At 38.0% G+C, this 23955-nt stretch overlaps 2 protein-coding genes and 1 long non-coding RNA gene across 3 annotated transcripts; 2 read left to right on the top strand and 1 right to left on the bottom strand.

The window, feature by feature from the left end:
* Positions 1–760: 760 nt before the first annotated feature.
* On the top strand, positions 761–3175 carry LOC128321728 (uncharacterized). The gene is made up of 3 exons (XR_008305280.1): positions 761–861; positions 969–1006; positions 1178–3175. It is a non-coding gene; the product is annotated as an uncharacterized LOC128321728 (long non-coding RNA).
* A 3299-nt stretch (positions 3176–6474) lies between these two features.
* On the bottom strand, positions 6475–8454 carry LOC117599700 (uncharacterized). Its single transcript, XM_053242314.1, has 4 exons — positions 8403–8454; positions 7957–8301; positions 7713–7805; positions 6475–7077 (listed from the first exon to the last, which is right to left on the bottom strand). Exons 1-4 carry the CDS (start codon positions 8452–8454, stop codon positions 6953–6955), a joined length of 615 nt encoding a protein of 204 aa, XP_053098289.1. The 3' UTR covers positions 6475–6952.
* An 8481-nt stretch (positions 8455–16935) lies between these two features.
* On the top strand, positions 16936–23659 carry LOC113524709 (uncharacterized). Its single transcript, XM_053242041.1, has 10 exons — positions 16936–16975; positions 17118–17453; positions 17621–17975; positions 18086–18183; positions 21282–21326; positions 21469–21804; positions 21935–22285; positions 22377–22478; positions 22579–22613; positions 22789–23659. The coding sequence occupies exons 1-10, from the start codon at positions 16936–16938 to the stop codon at positions 22906–22908; spliced, it is 1818 nt and encodes a 605-aa protein (XP_053098016.1). The 3' UTR covers positions 22909–23659.
* The last annotated feature ends 296 nt before the right edge of the window (positions 23660–23955 follow it).

Here is a 23955-nt window from a genome sequence, read left to right as displayed (position 1 = left end):
AACGATGCCACAACCATCTGTGGCTTGGAGTCCAAGAGAGCAAAATTGTCCGTGCTCTTGGGGAGGAAGGGACATACTCTCTCTCCCCTGTCAATCACAGCAACACTATCCAATCTTGGGCATCTGTGAGTGTGTTATTCCTCACCCTGATGTTGCATGAGCAGTAGTTCAAAAAGATGCAGCTGGCTGGCTTCACATGTCTCGGAGATAGCACGTGATAGCCTTCACCCTGCCTGGTTGGTAGCTGTTGTGTGCTAGGGGAGACCTAACAGGAGGAAGGGAATTGCACGTGAATAAATTAGAGAGGAAGTCATGGAACAATACAAAAAATGCATTTAATAAAACTAAAATCTGAAGTGAATATGCAATGCAGTAGTCCTCTTTATTTCTAAAATTTTTTTTATAACTTCAAAGATAACATCGTATTTTCCACATCACACACCTGCTAATTCCAGATCAACACTTTAACCAGAATTATGTGTACATATGCATTAAATGTTGAATATTTCACATTATTCATATTTAGTATCATTTCTGTTTATTTGCTGCTTTTCCATTTTATTTGTAAAGGTAAAGAGATGAAACACTGTCCTACACCTGGAACGGTTAACAAGAACACAGATTCTTACACAGGTAATAGTTTTGATCAAATAAGCTTTCTTTTCACTTTCTATAACAGAATCTTCTCTAGTTAAAACCATTTCCTGTTAAAAAAAATCATACAATATTCTTACAAGTTGTCCATTTTTTTTATCATTTCAGGAAATGAATATTGGATTATTGCCTTAACAACCTCCATAATAATATCTCTTATTCTAATCGCGGTTCTGATTGGAGTTTTATTTAAAAATCAAAGAAAAGGTTTGTTTACTTTTATTATTATTATTTATAGAGTTACTGTTTAAAGTTGTCACCAAAATGTGAATCCTTTCTACATTTAAACTTTACTTATGTGTATTATTGTTCAGGTGTTTCATCAAGAAACCATCAAATTCCCACCAATCAGGTAATCCAGTCTTCTATTAACTGTGATTCTGTTAAATAAATCCACATCTGACCTACAATCCACAATGCACAGAGAATTTTAACAGACATCTATTTATAAAATATCAATGTAATAATTATTTGTAGTCTTTTAATCCACTCTGGTTTATAAACGGCTCTTGTTCTTTATCAGGCTGATGATGAAGATGCCTTGAACTATGCAGCTGTGAGTTTTGCTAAGAAACCTTCATCCTCCAGAACCTCCAGAGACAAGAGCCATGAAGACGTTTATGCACAAGTTAAAATAAAATAGATATAAAGAAATGACTTCACACTTGAACTACAATATAAATACAATTATTCACCCAGTTTGTAGACAGATGTGTCATATTTTAATGAGACAAAAACATTTTTATTGCTGTAAGTTTTATCACCATTTCCAAACCTTTGTAATTTACTAATTTGCCTTACTTGATGGATGTATTTGTTTCTTAATTTATTGATTGATTTTTATCCCTTTTATTGTAATTTTATTTTCATTATCTGCTGTTTCTAGTTTTCTAGAATGTAAAAATTTTTTTTTTTATTTTTATTTTATTTTGAAGGTGATCAAGAAATGGCTCATGGTAAACAATCTGCTTAAACTTTTATTTTGTAATTTATTTTGCTTGGGAGCTTTGTAAAGATGCTAAATCTTTTGAATATTGTAATTACTTTAGATTAGCTAAAACATTTTTGTAGCCAGTACATCTGTAAACGTAATACATTTTCCACTTTTCCAGAAATACTAAGGACATTTATGTGCAACAGGGCTGAATATAAAGACGAGTGGTTACTGCATTACTGATGAGATTTGACTGTTTAACCTGAAACTAAATTCCAGATAGACATTTACGTGAATGATGTCAATGACCATAATTAATCCAATTTCATTTAATTTTGTTTAAATCAATTTTCAACATTTATTAAAAATTTTGTTTAGTACATAATTAATCGACAAATCTTCCAGATCAACATGTTTATTGACTCCAGTCCTTCACTTGAAGCTCATGTAGCTAATATTACTAGGATAGCCTTCTTTCATCTCAGAAATATTGCTAAGATAAGAAATATAATGTCACTACACGATGCAGAAAAACAGTTCATGCTTTTGTTACCTCTAGGTTGGATTATTGTAATGCCTTACTGTCTGGACATTCTACTGGTGCATAAACAAGCTCCACTTAGTCCAGAATGCAGCAGCCAGAGTTTTTACTAGAACCAGACAACATGACCACATCACCTCTATCTTATTCACACTGCATTGGCTCCCAATCAAATTTCGCATTGATTATAAAATACTACTACTGACCTATAAAGCACTGAATGGTCTTGTGCCGCAGTACCTGAGTGAACTTCTGGTCTTTTATGATCCAGCACACCTACTTCGATCAAAAGGCTCTTTGTTGGTACCTTGAATAGTAACCACTACAGCAGGGGGCAGAGCTTTCTCTTACAAAGCTCCACAGGTATGGAACAGCATTGCAATTAGTGTGCAGGACTCAGATACAGTCTCAGTGTTTAAGTCGAGGCTGAAAACATGTTTCTTTAGTCAAGCCCTTTGTCAATAGTTTTTTTCTTAGGTTAAGGAGCAGATCTGGAGAGCTCATGGGCATAGAGTGTTTAGGGGAACTGGGATGTTTGGATGCTGTTTTTCCCCCACTCTCATACGTTCACTCAGGTTTGTTGATGATGGAGCGGCTGGCCGCTTTATGTTCCAGATCACCCTCATGTCTGTGTTACCTTCTGGATCTCCTTTTTATTTATGTTGTCATACCTTGTCTTGGTGGAGTCCCTGCTTTCACTCTACACACAATGTACAATTTCTTTAACCATTATGTGACAGTCAGCATATCTAATAATCTCTCTCTGTCTCTCTCTCTCTCTCTCTCTCTCTGTCTCTCTTTCTCTCGAGTTACACATGCTACTCCTGAGATACCAGTGATCCTGACTCCTTCAGCTGTCTGGGCCTGCTCATCCTGATACCCTATTTCTGGTTGAAATTTTCATCACTTGGAAAACACTTGCTGCTGCTGATGAATCTATTAGTCAAGAAAACTATACATGCAGCAACCTTTCAATGGTAAAATAAACAAAGACAGAACTCGTGTTCAGTAGGGCCTCTCCCCTATAAATATTTCCTCAGTAACAAAAGAAGAGATATAATACTGCATAGCTTTTACCCTGTTAATTTTTATAATACTGCATAGCTTTTACCCTGTTAATGCTGCTTTAAGCACTTGAGTGATGTTTTTTGTAGAGGAGCTCCAGAATTCAATTAAATTCAATTCAGTTTAATTCAATTTTATTTGTATAGCGCTTTTAACAATGGACATTGTCACAAAGCAGCTTTACAGAAATAAATGGATTCACAAAAAATATATCGTAAATATGTGAATTTATCACTATTGAGCAAGCCAGAGGCGACGGTGGCGAGGAATAACTCCCTGAGACATGCTTCAGTATTTGTCTAGCCAGGAGAGAGTGGAGAAAGAAAATTGCACATTTCATCTTCTCTGTTAACCGATAAAGCACTAACATGGGCTACAGCCATCTGGTCCAAGGAGGAGAGCACACCACCTCCTAACACTTTCTTGAACTTTTTCAGCACGTGTTTGACCATACTCTGAAGCGAAAAGATGTGGGTGAACAATTCCTCTAGCTCAGTAAAAGCCACCAGAGCACTGCAGAGTTCGTGCTGACATTCCACACCCTAGCCATTGACAGTGGCTGGAATAAACCAGTGCTCAAAACGGCATACTGGCAGGGCTTAAAACAAGATATTCTCATGAATCTCACATGCTGTGATGACAAAGCCTCACTAGACTCCCTTATCTGCCTTGATAACCTGTTGAGGAGCTGGCAGGGAGAATCTCAATAAATCCCCTCATGAAAGTCCGTAAGCATCTGAACCTATGCAGATAGAACAATTGTGTCTCTACTGTTTTGGGCACTGATCGACTTCGGAGCAGCTGGCAACTTCATCGACAGCTCCCTCATCTCGAGATTGAATCTATCCATGCAGCCACTCTGCGACCTACTGTACATCCAAGCCCTGGATGATGGACCTATCAGAGGGGGGTCCATAACTCATCACAAGGCACCCATCATTCTCGAAGTCAGTGCTCTTCATCAAGAGCAAATCTCCCTACTAGTCACCATCACTAAGAAATTTTCCATTGTTCTGGGATTTCTCTGGATGCACACTCAAGATCTACAGATTTCCTGGTCCAATAGAGAAATCAGCAACTGGTCACCGCATTGTCATAACCACTACAAGCCCCTACCCTCATTGCAGTGTCAACTTCATCTGAGAGTCCTGAAGCCAGGACCTCAAGGAAGTTTTCAGCAAAACCAAGGCAAGCAGCCTCCATCCTTACTGGCCCTATGAATGTGCTATTGAGTTCATGGCCATGAATCTATACCCTCTCAGCTAAAGAAACTCAAGCCATGGGTAAATACATCACGGATGCCTCGAAAGAGGGGTACATTCATCCCTCCACTCATCCACCTTGGCTGAATTCGTCTTTGTGGGAAAAAAGGAGGAGGGTTCGGACCATGCATTGATTATTGTAAATTCAATTAATCTACTGTTAAAAAATTACGGAATCATCAACAAAAAAAACACAATTAATACTTTGTTGCTCCTCCTGTGGCTTTTATTCTTTGAGGCATAGACCTCACTAATGAAAAACAATATTCCCCTTCAATCTGGTTCCAACTTTCTCGAATAGCAGTTGACAGATCAGCTTTGCAGGGTCGAGCCTTAACATGGACCAGTTTTTTTTACTTTCCACCATAAATTTTCAATTGGATTGAGATCCGGACTGTTTGCTGGCCATGTCATTGAGTTGATATGCCTTTCCTGAAAAAAAGCTTTAAAACTGTTTGCTCTGTGGCAAGATGCATTGTCATCCTGAAAAATTATTTCATCATCACCAAACCTATTTTCTATGGATGGAATGAGAAAATGTCTAAAATTTCACTGTACAACTGTGCATTGACTGCTGAGGTAATGACTGCCATCTCCCCTGGCCCTTTACCTGACATGGAACCCAATATCATAAATGAGTTGGGAAATTTGATTGACTCAGGCAGTCATCTTTATATGTTTTGTTAGAACGGCACCAGACAAAAGTTCCAGCATCATCTCCTTGGCCAACGCAGATTCATGATTCATCACTGAATTTCACTTTCATCCAATCATCCACACTCCATGATTGCTTCTCCTCTTTCTTTTGGCTTTTCTATATATAAATCTCATTTCATTCAGCCGGTTTCTTACAGTTCTATCACAAACATTGACTCCTGTTTCTGCCCATTTGTTTTTCATTTGTTTTGTTGTGCATTTTCTATTTTCAAGGCATAGTGCTTTGAGTTTTCTATCCTGATGCTTTGACATCTTCCTTAGTCTGCCTGTATATCTACCTTTCATAACCTTCCCATTAAGTTTATACTTGCAACAAATTTTAGACACAGCTGACTGGGAGCAACCAACTTCTTTGGCCACACTCCATGTTGAAATTCCTTGTTGAAGGAGTTTTATAATCCTTTCCATTGTTTCAACTGACAACTCTCTCATTGGAGCCATGTTTCCTTTCAATTAGCCAAGTCCAACAGCCCATTAAAGTGTGTAAGCACTCCCTTTTAACTGCTGACTTATTAGCATTTTTAGACTTGTCCCAGTATTTGTTTTAGAAATGGAAATTAAAAATTGATTCCATAATTTTTTCCTCAACATTGAGTGATTCCATAATTTTTTCCTCTACTTGATTTGGAAAAAGACATGCCATTAATAAAAAAATGTCCTTGAATTTTTTTATGTATATTTCACAAACCAGAATGTTAAGCTATTGAACAAAACCTTTTTTGTGTCATATCTGTGATTTGTTTGTTTGCTATAAAGTAAAAAAGCTGGGTGAACATCCTCTAAGTGTGGTGATTCCATAATTTTTGCCAGGGGTTGTAACTGCAGGTTTGCCTTCACATGGAAGAATTCCTTTACCTACATCACTTTACGTTCATTGATTTTTTTATTATTATTATTTATTATTATTATGTTACTGATCAGATTCGACTGCTTAACCTGAAATTAAATTCCAGATACTAAATATTAAAATGGGATTAAAAAAAAGTATAATAATGACTGATGAAGTGGCAAGTTATTATTTTCATTTCATTTTTTATTTTACATGATTTGTGACTCATTTTATTACACATTGAGGGACATCATTTTGTTAATTTGTTGTGATATGTCTAATACACCTCCCAAACGTGCATGTTGTGATGAGGAAAATATGATGTTATCTTTGAAGTTATAAAAAAATCTTTAACAACTTCAACGACTACTGCGTTGTATATTCACTTTAGATTTTATTTAATTGAATGCATTTTTTGTATTTTTTCATGACTTTTCCTCTAATTTGTTCATCAGCAGTTCCCTCCCTCCAGTTAGGTCTCTCCTATCACACAACAGCTACCAACCAGGCAGGGTGAAGTCTATCACGTGCCATCTCCGAGACATGTGAAGCCAGCCAGCTGCATCGTTTTGAACTGCTGCTCATGCAACATCAGGGTGCGGAATAACACACTCACAGATGCCCATGATTGGATAGTGATGATGTGATTGACAGGGGAGAGAGAGTATGTCCCTCCCTCCCCGAGAGCACGGCCAGTTTTGCTCTGTTGGACTCCAGGCCACAGATGGTTGTGGCATCGTTTGGATTAGAGCTCGAGACGATAGGGAGAACGATTTTCTACTGCGCCACTCAGGAGCCCTTAAATGCAGCTTTAAGTACAGCTGGTAAATACCTCCACATTACAGTTAGACCAAAATCATTCCAGTAAAGCCAATATAAGCAATTAGCTCTAGTTAAATCTAACACATTGTTTTCTTAAATCAGCATTTATTCCATTTGTATCTGAATTTCTAATTTGATCTTAATTTGAAAACAAGGAGGATTATTGGAAAGACAATAAGCATGAAGGCAAGAACTCCAACTCTAACAATGGAGAGCCAGAACAGCACATGCATCTGATCAGTACAACTGTAACCTGTATGGAAAAAATAAATTGTTTTAAAAAAAACATCAGGAGCTAAAGTACATAATGGAGTACACTGAAAAAATACTGGATGATTTATTAACAGGAAAAGGTTTTAACTAGAGAAAAGTCAGTTCAGGCAAACACTCTTAACGCATTTGTAGAAGTGTTATTGGCTGCAGCATCTCTCTCACATCATGAAGTTTTTTATAGTTTAACAGAAAAAGCATTGTGGTTTCTGAGTTTTTGAGACCGAGTGTTTGAATCAGCAGCTCACACTGACTTATTTTGGGTCACTTCAACAGTCCACATGTCTTTTATGTTAGAATCTCAGGCTAACAAACAAAAGAGCTGGAGTTCATTAATTAAAATGTGTCTAAAAATATCATGTAGACTGTTGAGAGCACTATTCATTCAAACTGTGCTAGAGACTGTGCTCTATCTGTGTGAAGCCTGTTATACACCCTAAAGGACATAACAACACACAAAGAATTGGTAATAATTAAAGTACAACATCACACGTTTTGGTAGATATGAATCCTTTAATGATTAAACTGTATAAAACATGTATACATTTATTTGGCAAACCATTTAAACAATGTCTGCTATAGAAAGTGAAAGGAAGCTTATTTGATTAAAACTCTTACCTTCTCCATCGCTGCAGTCTGAACCCTGGAGTGTAACAGAATCTGTGTTCTTGTTAACCGTTCCAGGTGTAGGACAGGGTTTCATCTCTTCACCTTTACAAATAAAATGGAAAAGCAGCAAATAAACAGAAATGATACTAAATATGAATAATGTGAAATATTCAGCATTTAATGCATATGTATACATAATTCTGGTTAAAGTGTTGATCTGGAATTAGCAGGTTATCAGAGTAAAACTGTTTACCTTCAAATTGAAGACGTGTTCCAGATAAGAACTTTAGTAAACTTCCATCAACTTCTATACAGAAATATTCTCCTCCATCATCTTCTCTTGCTCCATTAATGTTGAGATCAAACTTATGGGCATTTACAGTAATACTGAAGCGGCTATCTTTAAATCCCTCATCAAATATGTAGCCCAAACTGCTCCTGTATGGTCTTGCTAAAAACTGAGGCAATTTTCCAAAACTCTGTCTGTACCAAACTAAATTGTCTTTGTTTTTGATCATGTTAAAGTTACACTCCATAGTTACATTTTCTCCATGCTTTACTGTTTTCACGTGAAGCTCCTTGATGTCAGAAGTTTTTACTGTAAAAAAGTGTTTAATATTTAATGTTTAATGATGTCAGTAAATGAGTTAAATATGTAATATTACTATTTTAAATGAAAGTTTTCAAAATGTTACTCACCAGCTGTGTAGAGACAAAGCAGAGAGTAAAGAGCGACAAAGAGTGTGATCATCGTTCCTGTTGTGATAGTGAGGTAAGGAACTTGTGTGAATTCTTGTCTATTCTGATGCTGTGATGAGTCACATGACTTTACAGATATGACATACTGGAGCTCTAGAAACAGGAGTCAGTGTATATACAGTGTTTTACGGTAACCATCAGACATGGGGGGGGCCATCTGTATGATTTAAGATGTAGACACTAGAAAGGTTTTCACCATTTATTGTTAAATTATATGTTTAATGACCCATTCTTACCATCGATTAAAGCCACACATTTCATGTGTTAATTAACTTTCTGACAACATCAATGCACTTACCCTTTTAAGTTTCATGTTCAGTGTTATTTCATGACATTAACGGCATTTGACATGTAAATTAGTCACAGTAGTTAAGTACTTAGCATTTCTAGCTAACTGACAGCATTTCTAAAATAATGAATAAATACAGCGTATGATTTATGCTTGTGTAACTCCAATTACTTTCCGACACCTTTGTATGTATGCTTCACTTTCACTCCTTTCATGAAAATTAAACACCTGAACATCACTTCGTGGTCCTGGGGTCACTGTGTGGAGGAGTGGAAGATACTTGATAGCTGAGTGAGGTAGCCAGTGAGGCCAGTACACTTCCAGTTTCAAGTTTGGTGATGTTGGGGAAAGGGTTGTTATTGTCAGTGGAGGAGACAGAACACCTTACTGATAAATAAAACCACACTTTGCTAGGACTGGAGCAACTTTACTGTAATGAGCTGACCCTTGTGCTTTGTACTGAGATCATTAAAAAATACACACGTCTCATGTTGGCCTCCGTGGCTAAAATCTTCTTACACCAGAACAGCTCCTCATTTGCAGGGACTCCTCCATGATGACATGTTACTTGAGTGATGGTATCAAATGAAACTAATAAAAAATAAATAAGTAAATGATCCTCCAGGAAAGTTGCATATGCATAAGTGAGGTATGGAATTGCAGAAGTGATCCATGGCTCAGAATTAATTCCTCTGTGTGAAAGCAAACCTGGGATTATGAGCCCCGCCCCCAAACAAGCCTAGAAGCAGTCATGAGAGTGGACTCATGTGTTCAGGCAAACAATCTTAACGCATTTGTAGAAGTGTTATTGGCTGCAGCATCTCTCTCACATCATGAAGTTTTTTATAGTTTACCAGAAATAGCATTGTGGTTTCTGAGTTTTTGAGACCGAGTGTTTGAATCAGCAGCTGACACTGACTTATTTTGGGTCACTTCAACAGTCCACATGTCTTTTATGTTAGAATCTCAGGCTAACAAACAAAAGAGCTGGAGTTCATTAATTAAAATGTGTCTAAAAATATCATGTAGACTGTTGAGAGCACTATTCATTCAAACTGTGCTAGAGACTGTGCTCTATCTATGTGAGGCCTGTTCACCCTAAAGGACATAACAACACACAAAGAATTGGTAATAATTAAAGTACAACATCACACGTTTTGGTAGATATGAATCCTTTAATGATTAAACTGTATAAAACATGTATACATTTATTTGGCAAACCGTTTAAACAAAGTGCTGCTGCAGTCTATGAGTCTGGCAGTTTCAGCACCTTTGATGTGGTAAAAACCTTAATGGTCTCAGGCTGGAGTTTGGTTTGAGACGTTTGTCCTCTAGTTTCCATCTCACACCAGAGAGTGTGTGTCAGTGTTAATGGAAATAGCATTCTCCTGAAGTCTCTCCTTAAACCACTTGCGGTTCAAGATTTTCCTGAAAGATAGCTGATATTTTAGGGTCTTGTTCCAGCTACCACTGTAACATATCACAGCATTCTGTGTGTGCAGTCATGAGGTTAAGATAGACATTAAAATTCATAAAGTAAAATGAATCATGAAAAGTGATGCTTGTGCATTTTCCCACCCTCGGACAAATCAGGATCGAGACACAGATGCCCCTCAACAATCTCATTATTGCTGAAAAAGGCCAACTGTCCGCAGATCAAATCAAACAGAACTACACCCAGACTCCAGGAAGTAGCAGGAATGTCAAAATACTCTCTGTAGAGAACCCACGCAGGAGGCCAGTAAGCCAGAGTGCCTGAGTGAGAAAACGAGAGGCACAAAAAGATCACAAAAAAATCACAAAAAATGATTCTTAACAGTTTGACTGTATCCACATATCAATTCTAAACTCACCTGTATAGTCATTGTAGAGCTCATCCGTCAACAAATCACCACAGCCAAAGTCGATCAACTCCAGCATGTCCAGATTGATCAGAATATTCTCAGGCTTGATGTCATGGTGAAGAACTTCATGTTTACAGCAGTGATGAGCAGCCTGAACCACCTGCCACATGACCTCTCGGGCCACTGGTTCAGGCAATCGACAGTTGTTACGTTTGCAGAATTGATAAAGCTCTATGCAGGGGATGGGTTGCTCCAGCACCTAGATGAAGAAAGTGGATGTCTCGACCTATTCCAGCAGCTCCACCACATGCTCACATAGAGGAGGCTTGGACACCATCTCCATTAATGCCACCTCCAGATGCAGGCTGCGCGTCTCTCCGTGCTAAAATTACAAACATACATGGTTGCACGAGTTTGCGTGGTTAGCATGGAGGGAACATGTTTAAACGTTCACGCTGACACTTCCACCCTTACACACCCACTCTAAACTGAGTCAAACAGAGACCAGTCTATTTAAAGTATGACTCTTTATATATGTATATATTCACTGTCCACTTTATTAGGAACACCTGCACATAAAGATTGCAGATTGACATTGTTCCAATCTTCTCCTGTCCAGTTTGAGTGAGTGTGTGACCACTGTAGCCTCAGATTCCTGACAGATGCTTTTCTGCTCACCACAGTTGTACAGAGAGGTTATTTGAGTTACTGTAGCCTTCCTGTCAGCTCTGGCCATTCTTCTCTGACTTCTCCTCAAGGCCGTTTCCACCCTCATAAATAACGCTCACTGCATGTTTGTTGTTTTCTGCCCCATTCTGTGTACACTCTGTGTGAGACTTGTGTGTTAAAATACCAGCACATTACTAGGTTCTGAAATACTCAGACTGGCACCAACAATCATGCCCTGAGATCACTGAGAATTTTCCTTATTCTGGTGTTTGAAGTTCTTGACCTGTATCTGTATGATTTTATACACTGCATTGCTGACACATGATTGGCTGTTTGGATAAATACATGAACGGACAGGGGTACAAATGTTCATAATAAAGTGGCCAGTAAAGATATATGGTGTATAGTGTACACCGATCAGCCATAACATTAAAACCACTGACAGGTGAAGTGATTAACAATGATTATCTTGTTACAATGGCACCTGTCAAGGTGTGGGACAGAAAGTGAACAGTCAGTTCTCAAAGTTAATTTGTTGAAAGCAGGAAAAATGGGCAAGCATAAGGATCTGAGTGACTTTGACAAGGGCCAAATTTTGATGGCTAGACGACTCGGTCAGGGCATCTCCAAAAAGGCAGGTCTTGTGGGGTGTTCCTGGTATGCAGTGGTTAGTACCTACCAAAAGTGATCCAAGGAAAAACAGTGAACCGGCGACAGGGTAATGGGGGCCCAAGGCTCATTAATGTGCATGGTCAGCGAAGGTCAGTCCTCTGGTCCATTCCCACAGAAGAGCTACTGTAGCACAAACTGCTGAAAAAGTTAATGCTGGCTATGATAGAAAGGTGTCCGAACACAGTGCATCACAGCTTGCTGTGTATGGTGCTGCATAGCTGCAGACCTGTCAGAGTGCCCATGCTGACCTCTGTCCACCACCAAAAGCATCTACAATTGGCACGTGAGCATCAGAACTGGACCATGGAGTAATGGAAGAAGGTGGTCTGGTCTGATGAATCATGTTTTCTTTTACATCATTTGGAGTGCCGTGTGTGTGTGTTGCTTACCTGGGGAAGAGATGGCACCAGGACTTATTATGGGAAGAAGACAATGTTCTGCTGGGAAACCCTGGGTCCTGGCATTCATGTGGATGTTACTTTGACATGTACAACCTACCTAAACATTGTTGCAGACCAAGTACACCCCTTCATAGCAACGGTATTCCTAATGACAGAGTCCTCGTTCAGCAGGATAATTTTGCATTTTTAAATTTGCATTTTGGTGCCAGATACCACAGCACATCTTAAGAGGTCTTGTGGAGTCCATGCCTCGATGAGTCAGAGCTCTTTTGGCAGCAAAAGGGGGACAAGCACGATATTAGGCAGGTGGTTTTATGTTATGGGTGATTGGTGTATAGTGTGTGTGTGTGTGTGTGTGTATTCCACAGCACTTTAACACACACAGCTCATTAGCACTGTCTCAATAATGCACATATCATCCTGCTCCTCCATACAACTTCATTAACAGAATTCATGTGCACTATTTGTCCATGTAGTACATAGTAACAGAAGGGATTTATTTATAATCGCACTATCCGTTGTCACCCAGATGAGGATGGGTTCCCTTCTGAGTCTGATTCCTCTCAAGGTTTCTTCCTCATATCCTCTCAGGGAGTTTTTCCTCACCACAATCTCCTCTGGCTTGCTCATTAGTGATAAATTCATACATTTACAATTTATATCCTGAATAAATTTATTTCTGTAAAGCTGCTTTTTGACAATGTCCATTATTAAAAAAGCTATATAAATAAAATCGAATTGAATTGATTTGAATTGAACTTAATACTAATATCTTATAATTAAAATTATTTTTATTTTATTCCTCTTACATCACAGCAACTTACCATTGATTACAATTTTTTATTTATTACAGAAGGACACAACATGTGATCTGTGATTTGCAGCTTTACAACTGTCAGCACTGCTGTGCTAAACTACACAAAATGATCAGCCTTCCAGAGACAAGCTTTGTTAAATTGGTTATTAATTTATAAACACAATTTCTCACTTCATCAGGCTTTATGTTGATGAACATGTCACTTGTAAGGGGCAGGCCGCCACAGCCCTAGCCCATCACCAGCAGGAGACAGAGAGTTGCCACTCAGTAATTAGTGCTAACCAGCTCCACCTGTGACTGCTTTATTTCAATTCTCTAGCCCTAGTTTTAAGCCCAGTATTGGGTGACCCTTTGTTTTCCCTTCTTTGGAGGTATTCTTTCCTAAGTTTGCTTCCCAAGGCCTAGGGCCACTTCTTTAGGCCCGATCCCTTGGTTGGCCCCTTGTGCACATCAGTTTTTAGTTGGCTCTGTACCTGGGTTCACCCTACCAGTCTCAGTTTGTGACCCAGTAGGTAGCACCCCTCTGGGCCAATCCCCTGTTACAGCAAGACTGAGCCATCAACATGAACCCAGCAGAGGTGGACCAGCTAAAAACAGTCCTGGTTGCAACCAGGGTTCTGCAGTATACACAAATGAACAGATTCTGAAGAACAAATTCTCTTATAACTGCAAACACTTTCTGAATGCTCTCAGCAAGAAGCAGAACCTCCTCACTGGTTTCAAGTAATGAGGCAACTCCTGTCATTCCAGATCCAACTCCTGTCACACATCCTACCAAGCCACAGAACAGTGCAACAGGTACCCTGGGTGGTATAGAGGTTTCCTCCACTGTTGTTCAGTTGCATTTGAGCAATAACCCTCCCATTTCCTTTCTGACCATGCTAAGGTGGCCTATATCATAGCCTGCTCACGGGAAGGGCACATGCATCAGACACCTCAGTATGGGCACACCAACCCACTGAGTGTTTTTCCATTGGTGCCTTTACTGAGGTGATGCACAAGACCTTCGAGAGACAATGTGTGGGAGAGAGGCTGCCTCTTGCCTTAGGCAGGGCAGTGGCAGCATGCTTGACTATGTCATCAAGTTCTGGATGCTGGTGGTCAAGAATGGTTGGAACTCTGAGGCACTCATGGTCACTTATCAGCAGGGTTTAGTGAAGGAAATCAAGGATGAGCTCACTATCCGTGAACCTGCTCAATCTCTTGAGTTCCTATATAAGCTGATGCTGAGGCTTGACAACCACTTTCAGGAGTGGTGTAGGGAACAAATGTTTCACGCACCCAGGGAACCTACTGAATTAAGTACCCCACCTGAGCCCACCAGCATGGCAGTTACAAGGCACTCTGACTCATTTGAGCAGCCCATGCAGATAGTCTGCACCTGCCTCTCACTCCAGGAAAAGGAGGCTCCTATGAGAGCAAGACGCTGCCTGTATTTTAGCGATACCAGGCACTTCTGTTCATCTTGTCCCAAGCTGGTGTCAAATGCCAGGGCTCTTCCCAGGAAGAGAGATAGCAGTCACAGTCCTGGGGTCATTTCCTGGGATACACGACAGCTTTCACTGACTCCAGAGCAGCAAGCAATTTCATTGATTCTGCCCTGGCCAAGGTTCTCCATATCACACTCCTCTCGTTGGAGCCCCCTTTCAGTGTCAGCCGTTGATGGTCCTCATTTCAGGTTCAGTGACTCGCCGATTCTTGGGATTTGCCAACGTTCTACACTGTTTTTTTCTTTCTTTTTGCTTTTTATGTTTATATTAATGACATTGTAATGTTTATGTTCAAATAAAATAAAAATGTAAAATTAAAAAACAGGACTGTGCAAGCATGTCTGTATGCCACATTTACCCATGATTTCCCTCTCTGTGTCATGACACAAAGACACAAATATGCTTTAACCCAGAAGTTTTAACCTGGCTTTACTGTGTGTGTGTGTGTGTTTAGGTGTGAACACTGGAAGGATGGGCCGCCACATGTATGAAAAACCAAACACCGAGTCTCAGCCATGAATCCATCACACACTGAAAAATACAAACAGTGTGATCTAAGGAAAAACACTTAACATAATACAATATAAAGTTTATAATTTATAAAGTCTGGTCCCAAACTCTTTGGTGGTGGTATGAACTACACATAACAATGCACCATATTTCTGGACCTAAAGTGCCCACTATGTGCTACCACACCTCCATCTCATTCTGAACCACTGGATTTATAAAAGTCTAACATCTCTAACAGCCCTGATAAAGAAAGAATCAAACTCTATAGTTTATATCTCTCACTTTAAACCACAGTGCTGTTTCCATTAACACTGACACACAGTGGTGTGAGATGTGAGATGTGAGGTGTGAGATGGAAACTAGAAAACAAATGTTTCAAACCAAACACCAGCGTGAGGTCATTAAGGTTTTTACCACATCAAAGGTGCTGAAACTGCTGGACTCATAGACTGCAGCAGTACTTTGTCTAAATGTTTTGAATGCATTGAAGTCTAGACATGTTTTACAGTTTAATCATTTAATAATCATATAGTGCGAAAATATTGTTTAATACTCTTTCTTTCTTGTTTTTAAAACTTTTTGTTTTTTAAGGTGAACAAGTCCTCACAGAAATCGAGCACATTTGGACTGTTGAAGATGCAAAATAAGCCAGTGTGAGCTGCTGGCTAAAGCTCTCAGTCTCTAGCTGAGGCTTGAAACCACAATGCTATTTCTGTTAAAGTGAAAGAACTGATGTGACAGAGCGCTGCTGCAGCCAGTAACACTTCTTCAAATGCATTAAGAGTGTTTGGCTCGAATAAACGAACATATTGAAGAATTCCTTCTGAACTGTGGATCGATTGCGCAGTTCCAAACATCACTTTTGTGTACACAGGTTTGCAAAATGGTAGCCATTAGGTTCATCCTTTTCTTCTCAAGTAATGAAGAACAGCACTTTTTGGAAGGATGCCATGACATCGTGCAGGAAAACCTGCAAAAGAAAAGTCATTCTCATGCAAGAAGATTTTTAGCCATGGAGGCTGATGCTGAGTCAAACTGCTCCAGTGCTGTGAAAGTACACCTCTCCTTTCCACCTTACACTCTATAACCAGTGGACTACATAAAGTTTATCCCAATATGCAGGCAATACAAGGTGCAATAAAAACACACTCACTTTAATAATGAGACAAGGACAAGTAGACACGTGCTGTCTTTCCTGCCCACACGTTATATTTGTAGCTTGTGGTTGTACACTAAAGGTTGCATTGGGATTGGGATTGCTTTATCCTTGTCAGAGTGTCTACAGTATAAAAATAAAAAATCAGTTATATTGTGGGAAATAGACTAAAGTTATTAGAAAATATTTTGGACAGGTACAGATAAAACACTAACTGGGTAAGAGTAGGATTGGTCAGAATTCCTTCAAAAGTAAGCAGGATTTGGATAAAAAAAAAAAAAGTACCTGTAGTTAAATTATTTCACTTTCTTGTGTAGTGTGATAACATGGTATATGAGTGAAATAGAAAATCTCCTTGTCTGACATCAAATCACTGAATCTGGATTTAAACTCCCTTTTCAGTTCTTTAAACACTTTAACAAGTTCACTGCAGTTGAAAATGCACAACTATTTGAAGACTGCATATAGACTTTTTTACTGAGACTACATTACATTCATTACGGCTACTGGACCAATCAAATCAGTCCACAGCTTCAAATCATCCAATCAGGGGCAACTCTGAACCTGGTTTGCTACTGAACACACAAGTTCATTACCTCACTATCACTTTGTCTGAGCAGGAACGATGATCACACTCTTTGTCGCTCTTTCTTTCTTAACGTCAGGTGAGTTACATTTTGTATATTCTGATATAAAATAATACAAAATAAATTTAAAATTTATGAAAAAATATTAGTATATTTCTAACTTCAGGTTGTTGTCTTTATTAATGACATCATCACTGACAATGAATATTTTTTGTTTCAGCAAAACCTTCTAACATCAAGGAGCTTCAAGTTCAAAAAGTAAAGCATGGAGAAAATGTTTCTATAAAATGTGATGACTTGTCCATGGATAAAAATAAATTAGTTTGGTTCAAACAGAGTTTTGGAAAGGTTCCTCAGTCGGTAGGGAGAGGAGGGGAGAGCTCATTCAGACCCGGTGAAGGATTTAATGATGGACGCTTCAGTATTAGTGTAAATAAAAAACTGCTTAATCTCAACATTAAAGAAATCAAAGAAGAGGATACAGGAGCATATTTCTGTGCAGAATTGCTGGTATCTTCACTACACTTTAGATCTGGAACCCTTTTGGTTGTTGAAGGTAAACAGTTTTACTCTGATAACCTGCTCCTGAACTCAAACTAATTCCAGATCAACACTTTAGCCAGAATATCTAGAATTCTCTATAATTTCACACCACTCGTTATTTATAGTATAGTATATAGTTATTTATATATAGTATTTTATTTTTACTAATTGATGTTAAAGCTGAGGAGAAGAAACAGTATCCTCCGACTGTAACGGTGATGGAGAACGGAGAGTCGCTCACACTCCAGTGTTCAGTACAAGCGTTTACTTCAAGCTGTGAAGAACAGAGTGTGTACTGGTTCAGACACGGCTCAGGAGAATCTCATCCAGGAATCATTTACACTCATGGAGACGGCAGTGATGAGTGTAAGAAGAGCTCTGAGGCTGGTTCTCCTACACAGAGCTGTGTCTACACTCTCCCCAAGAGGAAGCTCACAACCTCTGATAATGGAACGATCTACTGTGCTGTGGCTGCATGTGGACAAATCCTCTTTGGGAATGGAATTAAAGTGGAACTAAAAAGTAAGCAAGACTCCTATTCTATAACAGAATTTTACTTTAAACCTTGTTTCGCTGGGCTCAGTATTAAGTTTCAGCTCTTGACGTGTTTTAAAACTGATTTTTTTTCCATACAGGTTACAGTTGTACTGATCAGATGTATGTGCTGTTCTGGCTCTCCGTTTGTAGAGTTGGAGTTCTTGCCTTCACGCTTATTATCTTTACAATAATTATTTGCAAATTAAGATCAAATTAGAAATTAAAAATTCAAGACAAATCTAAGAAATTCTGACATGACAAAAAATGTGTTGCTTTGTTTTTCTACCTAGATTTTTTTATTCAGTTCAAAACTGAAAATGCAATTAAATAAATAAAATCTCTAATGAATATAAAATGTCTTAGTCCTCTTGATTTATGAGATCTTTTAAATGTTACATCTTGGTCTGTGATTTAATTTAAATGTTTTGTGAAATAACAATTGTTTGTAGCTTTTTCTGCTAATAAATTTTTGACAAGAAAAAAGTCTCAGATATTTCATTCTCATGTAGAGCTGCAGTGAATTAATGTACTGAATGAATACAAATGTGACAGTACTAAAATAAAGAACTTATTTATGTTATTCACTACCTGACTGAGAGTCTAAACTACTTCTGTATATTAGATTATTTGTTTATTTTTTTACATTTCACTTTCTTAATCTACAAAAAATGAACAATACGTGTGAAGTGATTTTTTGATTATCTTATTTTCAAACTGTGCATAGAACAGTAGTAACATGCCTTTACAGATATAAGACCTAAGTGCTTCCTCGCCTCTTGTGGGGCTTACAAGAGGCAAGCCAGGATTTCCCACGCATAGATCATACTCTGTCGGAGTGTCAAAGTATTATTCAAGCCCACACAAGTTCATTTCATCCCACGAAAAAGGCCCGCTGTTCACAGGCTTCCATTTCCACATCCAAAACCCTGCTTTCCGCCATCTAAACAGGATCTTGAACAAACAGCACACAGGGCAGGAGATGGTCACAGTCATATGGATTGAAAGATTTCATCAAATAAATGAAAATGTCAAACAGCTCAATGATTCATCAATGATTATGGGGATATATTACTTTCTACTGTGCAGAATATAGCACATTTATTATAGGTAGAAAGGGGAGCGAGGGCAGCCTTCCAGGATGATGACTTATGGCAGGTTGGACAGCTCTGGAAAAATTTTTGCACCTCAGTATCAACGGAAGGCCAGTGAACCCAGTTCTGGTGCCATTCAAATACTTGATGCCACTTATGCATCTGGTCCACTCACATCCCCTAACATGTGACCTTTTAGGGGAGGTGAGTGCACCAGATGCATAAGTGGCATCTATCGTGGAGCGCAGGAGGACTGGATGCTTTGTGGGCTTCACTTAGTGCAGAGTCTGGTAATACAGAAGGTCAAGTTTGATGTGAAAATATTCAGTAAAGAGACCTTTAAGGCAGTGACTCAGGGGGGCCGGCTTCCCCCGAACATGAACTTAGATGAAAAATTAAACATTCATTGTGTCAAGGTGATGAACTGTATTCATTCTGGATCTTAAATTATTCTCTTTACACTCATTACTGAAGTTTGTTAATAGTGAAATGTGTCTCCGTGCTTCAACTTCACAGCATTAATCTTAAACACACTTCAGTAATTGAACCTTTAACCAGAAATGTTCTAATCATTCTATTTATAAAAGACTAACATCTCTTACAGCCCTGATAAAAAAAGAATCAAACTCTTTAGTCTATACCTCTCACTTTAAACCACAGTGCTGTTTCCATTAACACTGACACACACTCTCTGGTGTGAGATGGAAACTAGAAGACAAACGTCTCAAACCAAACACCAGCGTGAGGCCATTAAGGTTTTTACCACATCAAAGGTGTTGAAACTGCTGGACTCATAGACTGCAGCAGCACTTTGTCTAAATGTTTTGCATGCATATGTCTAGACATGTTTTACAACGTAATCATTTAATAATCATATTGTGTGAGAGTATTGTTTACTTAATACACTTTCTTTCTTGTTTTAAAAACTTTTTGTCTTTTAAGGTGAACAAGTCCTCACAGGAATCGAGCACATTTGGACTGTTGAAGATGCAAAATAAGCCAGTGTGAGCTGCTGGCTAAAGCTCTCAGTCTCTAGCTGAGGCTTGAAACCACAATGCTATTTCTGTTAAAGTGAAAGAACTGATGTGACAGAGCGCTGCTGCAGCCAGTAACACTTCTTCAAATGCATTAAGAGTGTTTGGCTCGAATAAACGAGCATATTGAAGAATTCCTTCTGAACTGTGGCTCGATTGCGCAGTTCCATACGTCACTTTTGTGTACACAGGTTTGTAAAATGGTAGCCATTAGGTTCATCCTTTTCTTCTCAAGTAATGAAGAACAGCACTTTTTGGAAAGATGCCATGACATCGTGCAGGAAAACCTGCAAAAGAAAAGTCATTCTCATGCAAGAAGATTTTTAGCCATGGAGGCTGATGCTGAGCCAAACTGCTCCAGTGCTGTGAAAGTACACCTCTCCTTTCCACCTTACACTCTATAACCAGTGGACTACATAAAGTTTATCCCAATATGCAGGCAATACAAGGTGCAATAAAAACACACTCACTTTAATAATGAGACAAGGACAAGTAGACACATGCTGTCTTTCCTGCCCACACATTATATTTGTAGCTTGTGGTTGTACACTGGAGGTTGCATTGGGACTGGAATCCTGCTGAATCTAACAGAAAAGTTGAGATATGAAGCTCACAGGACAAAGAACGTTCTCTTGAGAGTAAATGATTTATCCTTGTCAGTGTCTTTACAGTGTAAAAAATCAAAAATCAGTGATGTGGGAAATAGACTAAAGTTATTATTAAATATTGTTGACAGGTACAGATAAAATATTAACTGAGAAAGAGCAGGATTGGTCAGAATTCCTTCAAAAGTAAGCAGGATTTGTATTAAAAAAAGTACCTGTAGTTAAATTATTTCACTTTCCTGTGTAGTGGATAACATGGTATATGAGTGAAATAGAAAATCTCCTTGTCTGACATCAAATCACTGAATCTGGATTTAAACTCCCTTTTCAGTTCTTTAAACACTTTAACAAGTTCACTGCAGTTGAAAGTGTTGATGTAGTGCTGCTTCATTTCTCATCACAACTATTTGAAGACTGCATACAGCCTTTTTTACTGAGACTTTACATCTCATTACAGCTACTGGACCAATCAAATCAGTCCACAGCTTCAAATCATCCAATCAGGGGCGACTCTGAACCTGGTTTTCTACTGAACACACAAGTTTATTACCTCACTATCACTTTGTCTGAGCAGGAACGATGATCACACTCTTTGTCGCTCTTTCTTTCTTAACGTCAGGTGAGTTACATTTTGTATATTCTGATATAAAATAATATAAAATAAATGTAAAATTATGAAAAAAATTTCACTATATTTCTAACATCAGGTTGTTGTCTTTATTAATGACATCATCACTGACAATGAATATTTTTTGTTTCAGTGAAACCTTCTAACATCAAGGAGCTTCAAGTTCAAAAAGTAAAGCTTGGACAAAATGTTACTATAATATGTGACGATTTGTCCAGTGATAAAAATAATTTAGTTTGGTTCAAACAGATTTTTGGAAAGGCTCCTCAGTGGGTAGGGAGAGGAGGGGAGAGCTCATTCAGAGCCGGTGAAGGATTTAATGATGGACGCTTCAGTATTAGTGTAAATAAAAATCTGCTTCATCTCAACATTAAAGAAATCAAAGAAGAGGATACAGGAACATATTTCTGTGCAGAATTGCTGGCATCTTCACTACACTTTGGATCTGGAACCCTTTTGGTTGTTGAAGGTAAACAGTTTTACTCTGATAACCTGCTCCTGAACTCAAATTGATGCTAGATCAACACTTTAGCCAGAATTATATTTAAATTCACACCACTCGTTATTTATAGTTTTATTTTTACTAAATGATGTTAAAGCTGAGGAGATGAAACGGCATCCTCCGACTGTAACGGCGATGGAGAACGGAGAGTCGCTCACACTCCAGTGTTCAGTACAAGCGTTTAATTCAAGCTGTGAAGAACAGAGTGTGTACTGGTTCAGACACAGCTCAGGAGAATCTCATCCATCAATCATTTACACTCATGGAGACGGCAGTGATGAGTGTAAGAAGAGCTCTGAGGCTGGTTCTCCTACACAGAGCTGTGTCTACACTCTCCCCAAGAGGAAGCTCACAACCTCTGATAATGAAATGTTCTACTGTGCTGTGGCTGCATGTGGACAAATCCTCTTTGGGAATGGAATTAAAGTGGAGGGAATTCAACTAAAAGGTAACACTTTGGATAACATAAATGTTCCTGATGATAACTCAGAGACATTAATAATATTTATTCAAAAAATGTTTTTTTTTAATCTTTTCAGATAATAAGCTTTGGATTGTTTTGGTTTTAACAACCTCCAATATAATGTCTGTTATTGTAATCATGGTTCTGGTTGGAGTTTTACTTAAAAAACAAAGAAAAGGTTTGTTTGCTTTTATTATTAATTTTGAATCAATTTATCAGTATCATAAAAACACTTATTACAGTTAAACGTTACTGATATTTATTATTGTTTTATAAAGGGGCTTCCGACGACCATCCAAATAACACAAATCAGGTAATCCAGTGTTTTATCATGTGTATTGATTTTCTTTAAATAAATACAGATCTGTCCTCAAGTCTACAGGACACGTAGAATTATAACTTATATCACCTTACAAAATACAGTAAATCGCTTTTTTGTGAATCTTTTTATCCGCTCTGGTTTAAAAATGGATCTTGTTCTTCATCAGGCTGATGATGAAGATGTCTTGAACTATGCAGCTGTGAGTTTTGCTAAGAAACCTTCATCCTCCAGAACATCCAGAGGCAAGAACCATGAAGATGTTTATGCACAAGTTAAAATAAATTAGATAAAGCGAAATGAATTCAGACTTGAAACACAACCAAAATGTAATTATTCACTCATTTGCAGAAGGTAGTTTCATATTTTAATTGGACCAAAACTAGATTTATTGCTGTGAATCGAGCCGTTCCCATGGTAACTGCTATGAATATACGATTTTGCTTTAGTTGATTAAGACTGAAGCTTCTTTTTATTTGTGATCAGAAAGTGATATCCTTACACAATTATAGTCTTTGAAATGTTGTAATTAGCCTTTCATTTACTTCGATCAGCTCCTATTTAAATTATATTCTGCTGTTTTACCTAAAATAAAAAAAACCTTACATTTGGGATGTTTTCTCAGCATTTTCTTTTAAAATAGTGAACATGATTTCCAGAATTGAAAGAAAATCTTTTGTTTGATTTAAACTACCTGTATCAACATTCACGTCTCACCTTAGGATTTTTATTTTTTATTTTTATTTATTTATTTTTTTGCTTTGAAACATGGGAGGTTTAAGGGGATAAATCTGTGGATATTTTAATTATTGTAAATGAGCTACAACATCTTTCCCAATTGTAGTGAGTACATCAGTAAATATAACACACGTTTACGCATTTTAACTTACACAAGTTTCTATAAATATTAAGGAGTTTTTAAGTGAAAGAAGGCTGAATATAAAGATGAGTGGTTACTGCGTTACTTATTCGACTGCTTACTCTGAAATTAAATTCCAGATACTAAATTTTAATACGGATTAAAAATGTGTTTTAATGACTGAAGCACCAAGGTTTCGTTTACATTTCTTTTTATTTCACATAATTTACATCGTGACATTTTAATAAAATCTACGAAAGCCATATTACACTGTGTGTGCCATCATTTTTGTCATTTTGTTGTGTGTGACTAGTTAAGCAGTGAGTTAGTAGACATTTGGAACACATCCATTATCATTGTAACTAACACGCCTCCCTGGAATCTCCCTCAAGAATAAAATGTAAAGGTAGTAAACATGCGCATGATGTGATATGGGAAGTATGAAGTGTGTTATTTAAATTATCACTGAGTAATTTT

Source organism: Pangasianodon hypophthalmus, chromosome 19 (genome assembly GCF_027358585.1).
Source record: "Pangasianodon hypophthalmus isolate fPanHyp1 chromosome 19, fPanHyp1.pri, whole genome shotgun sequence".
NCBI classification, from domain to species: domain Eukaryota; kingdom Metazoa; phylum Chordata; class Actinopteri; order Siluriformes; family Pangasiidae; genus Pangasianodon; species Pangasianodon hypophthalmus.
This window is presented reverse-complemented; position numbering and strand designations above follow the sequence as displayed.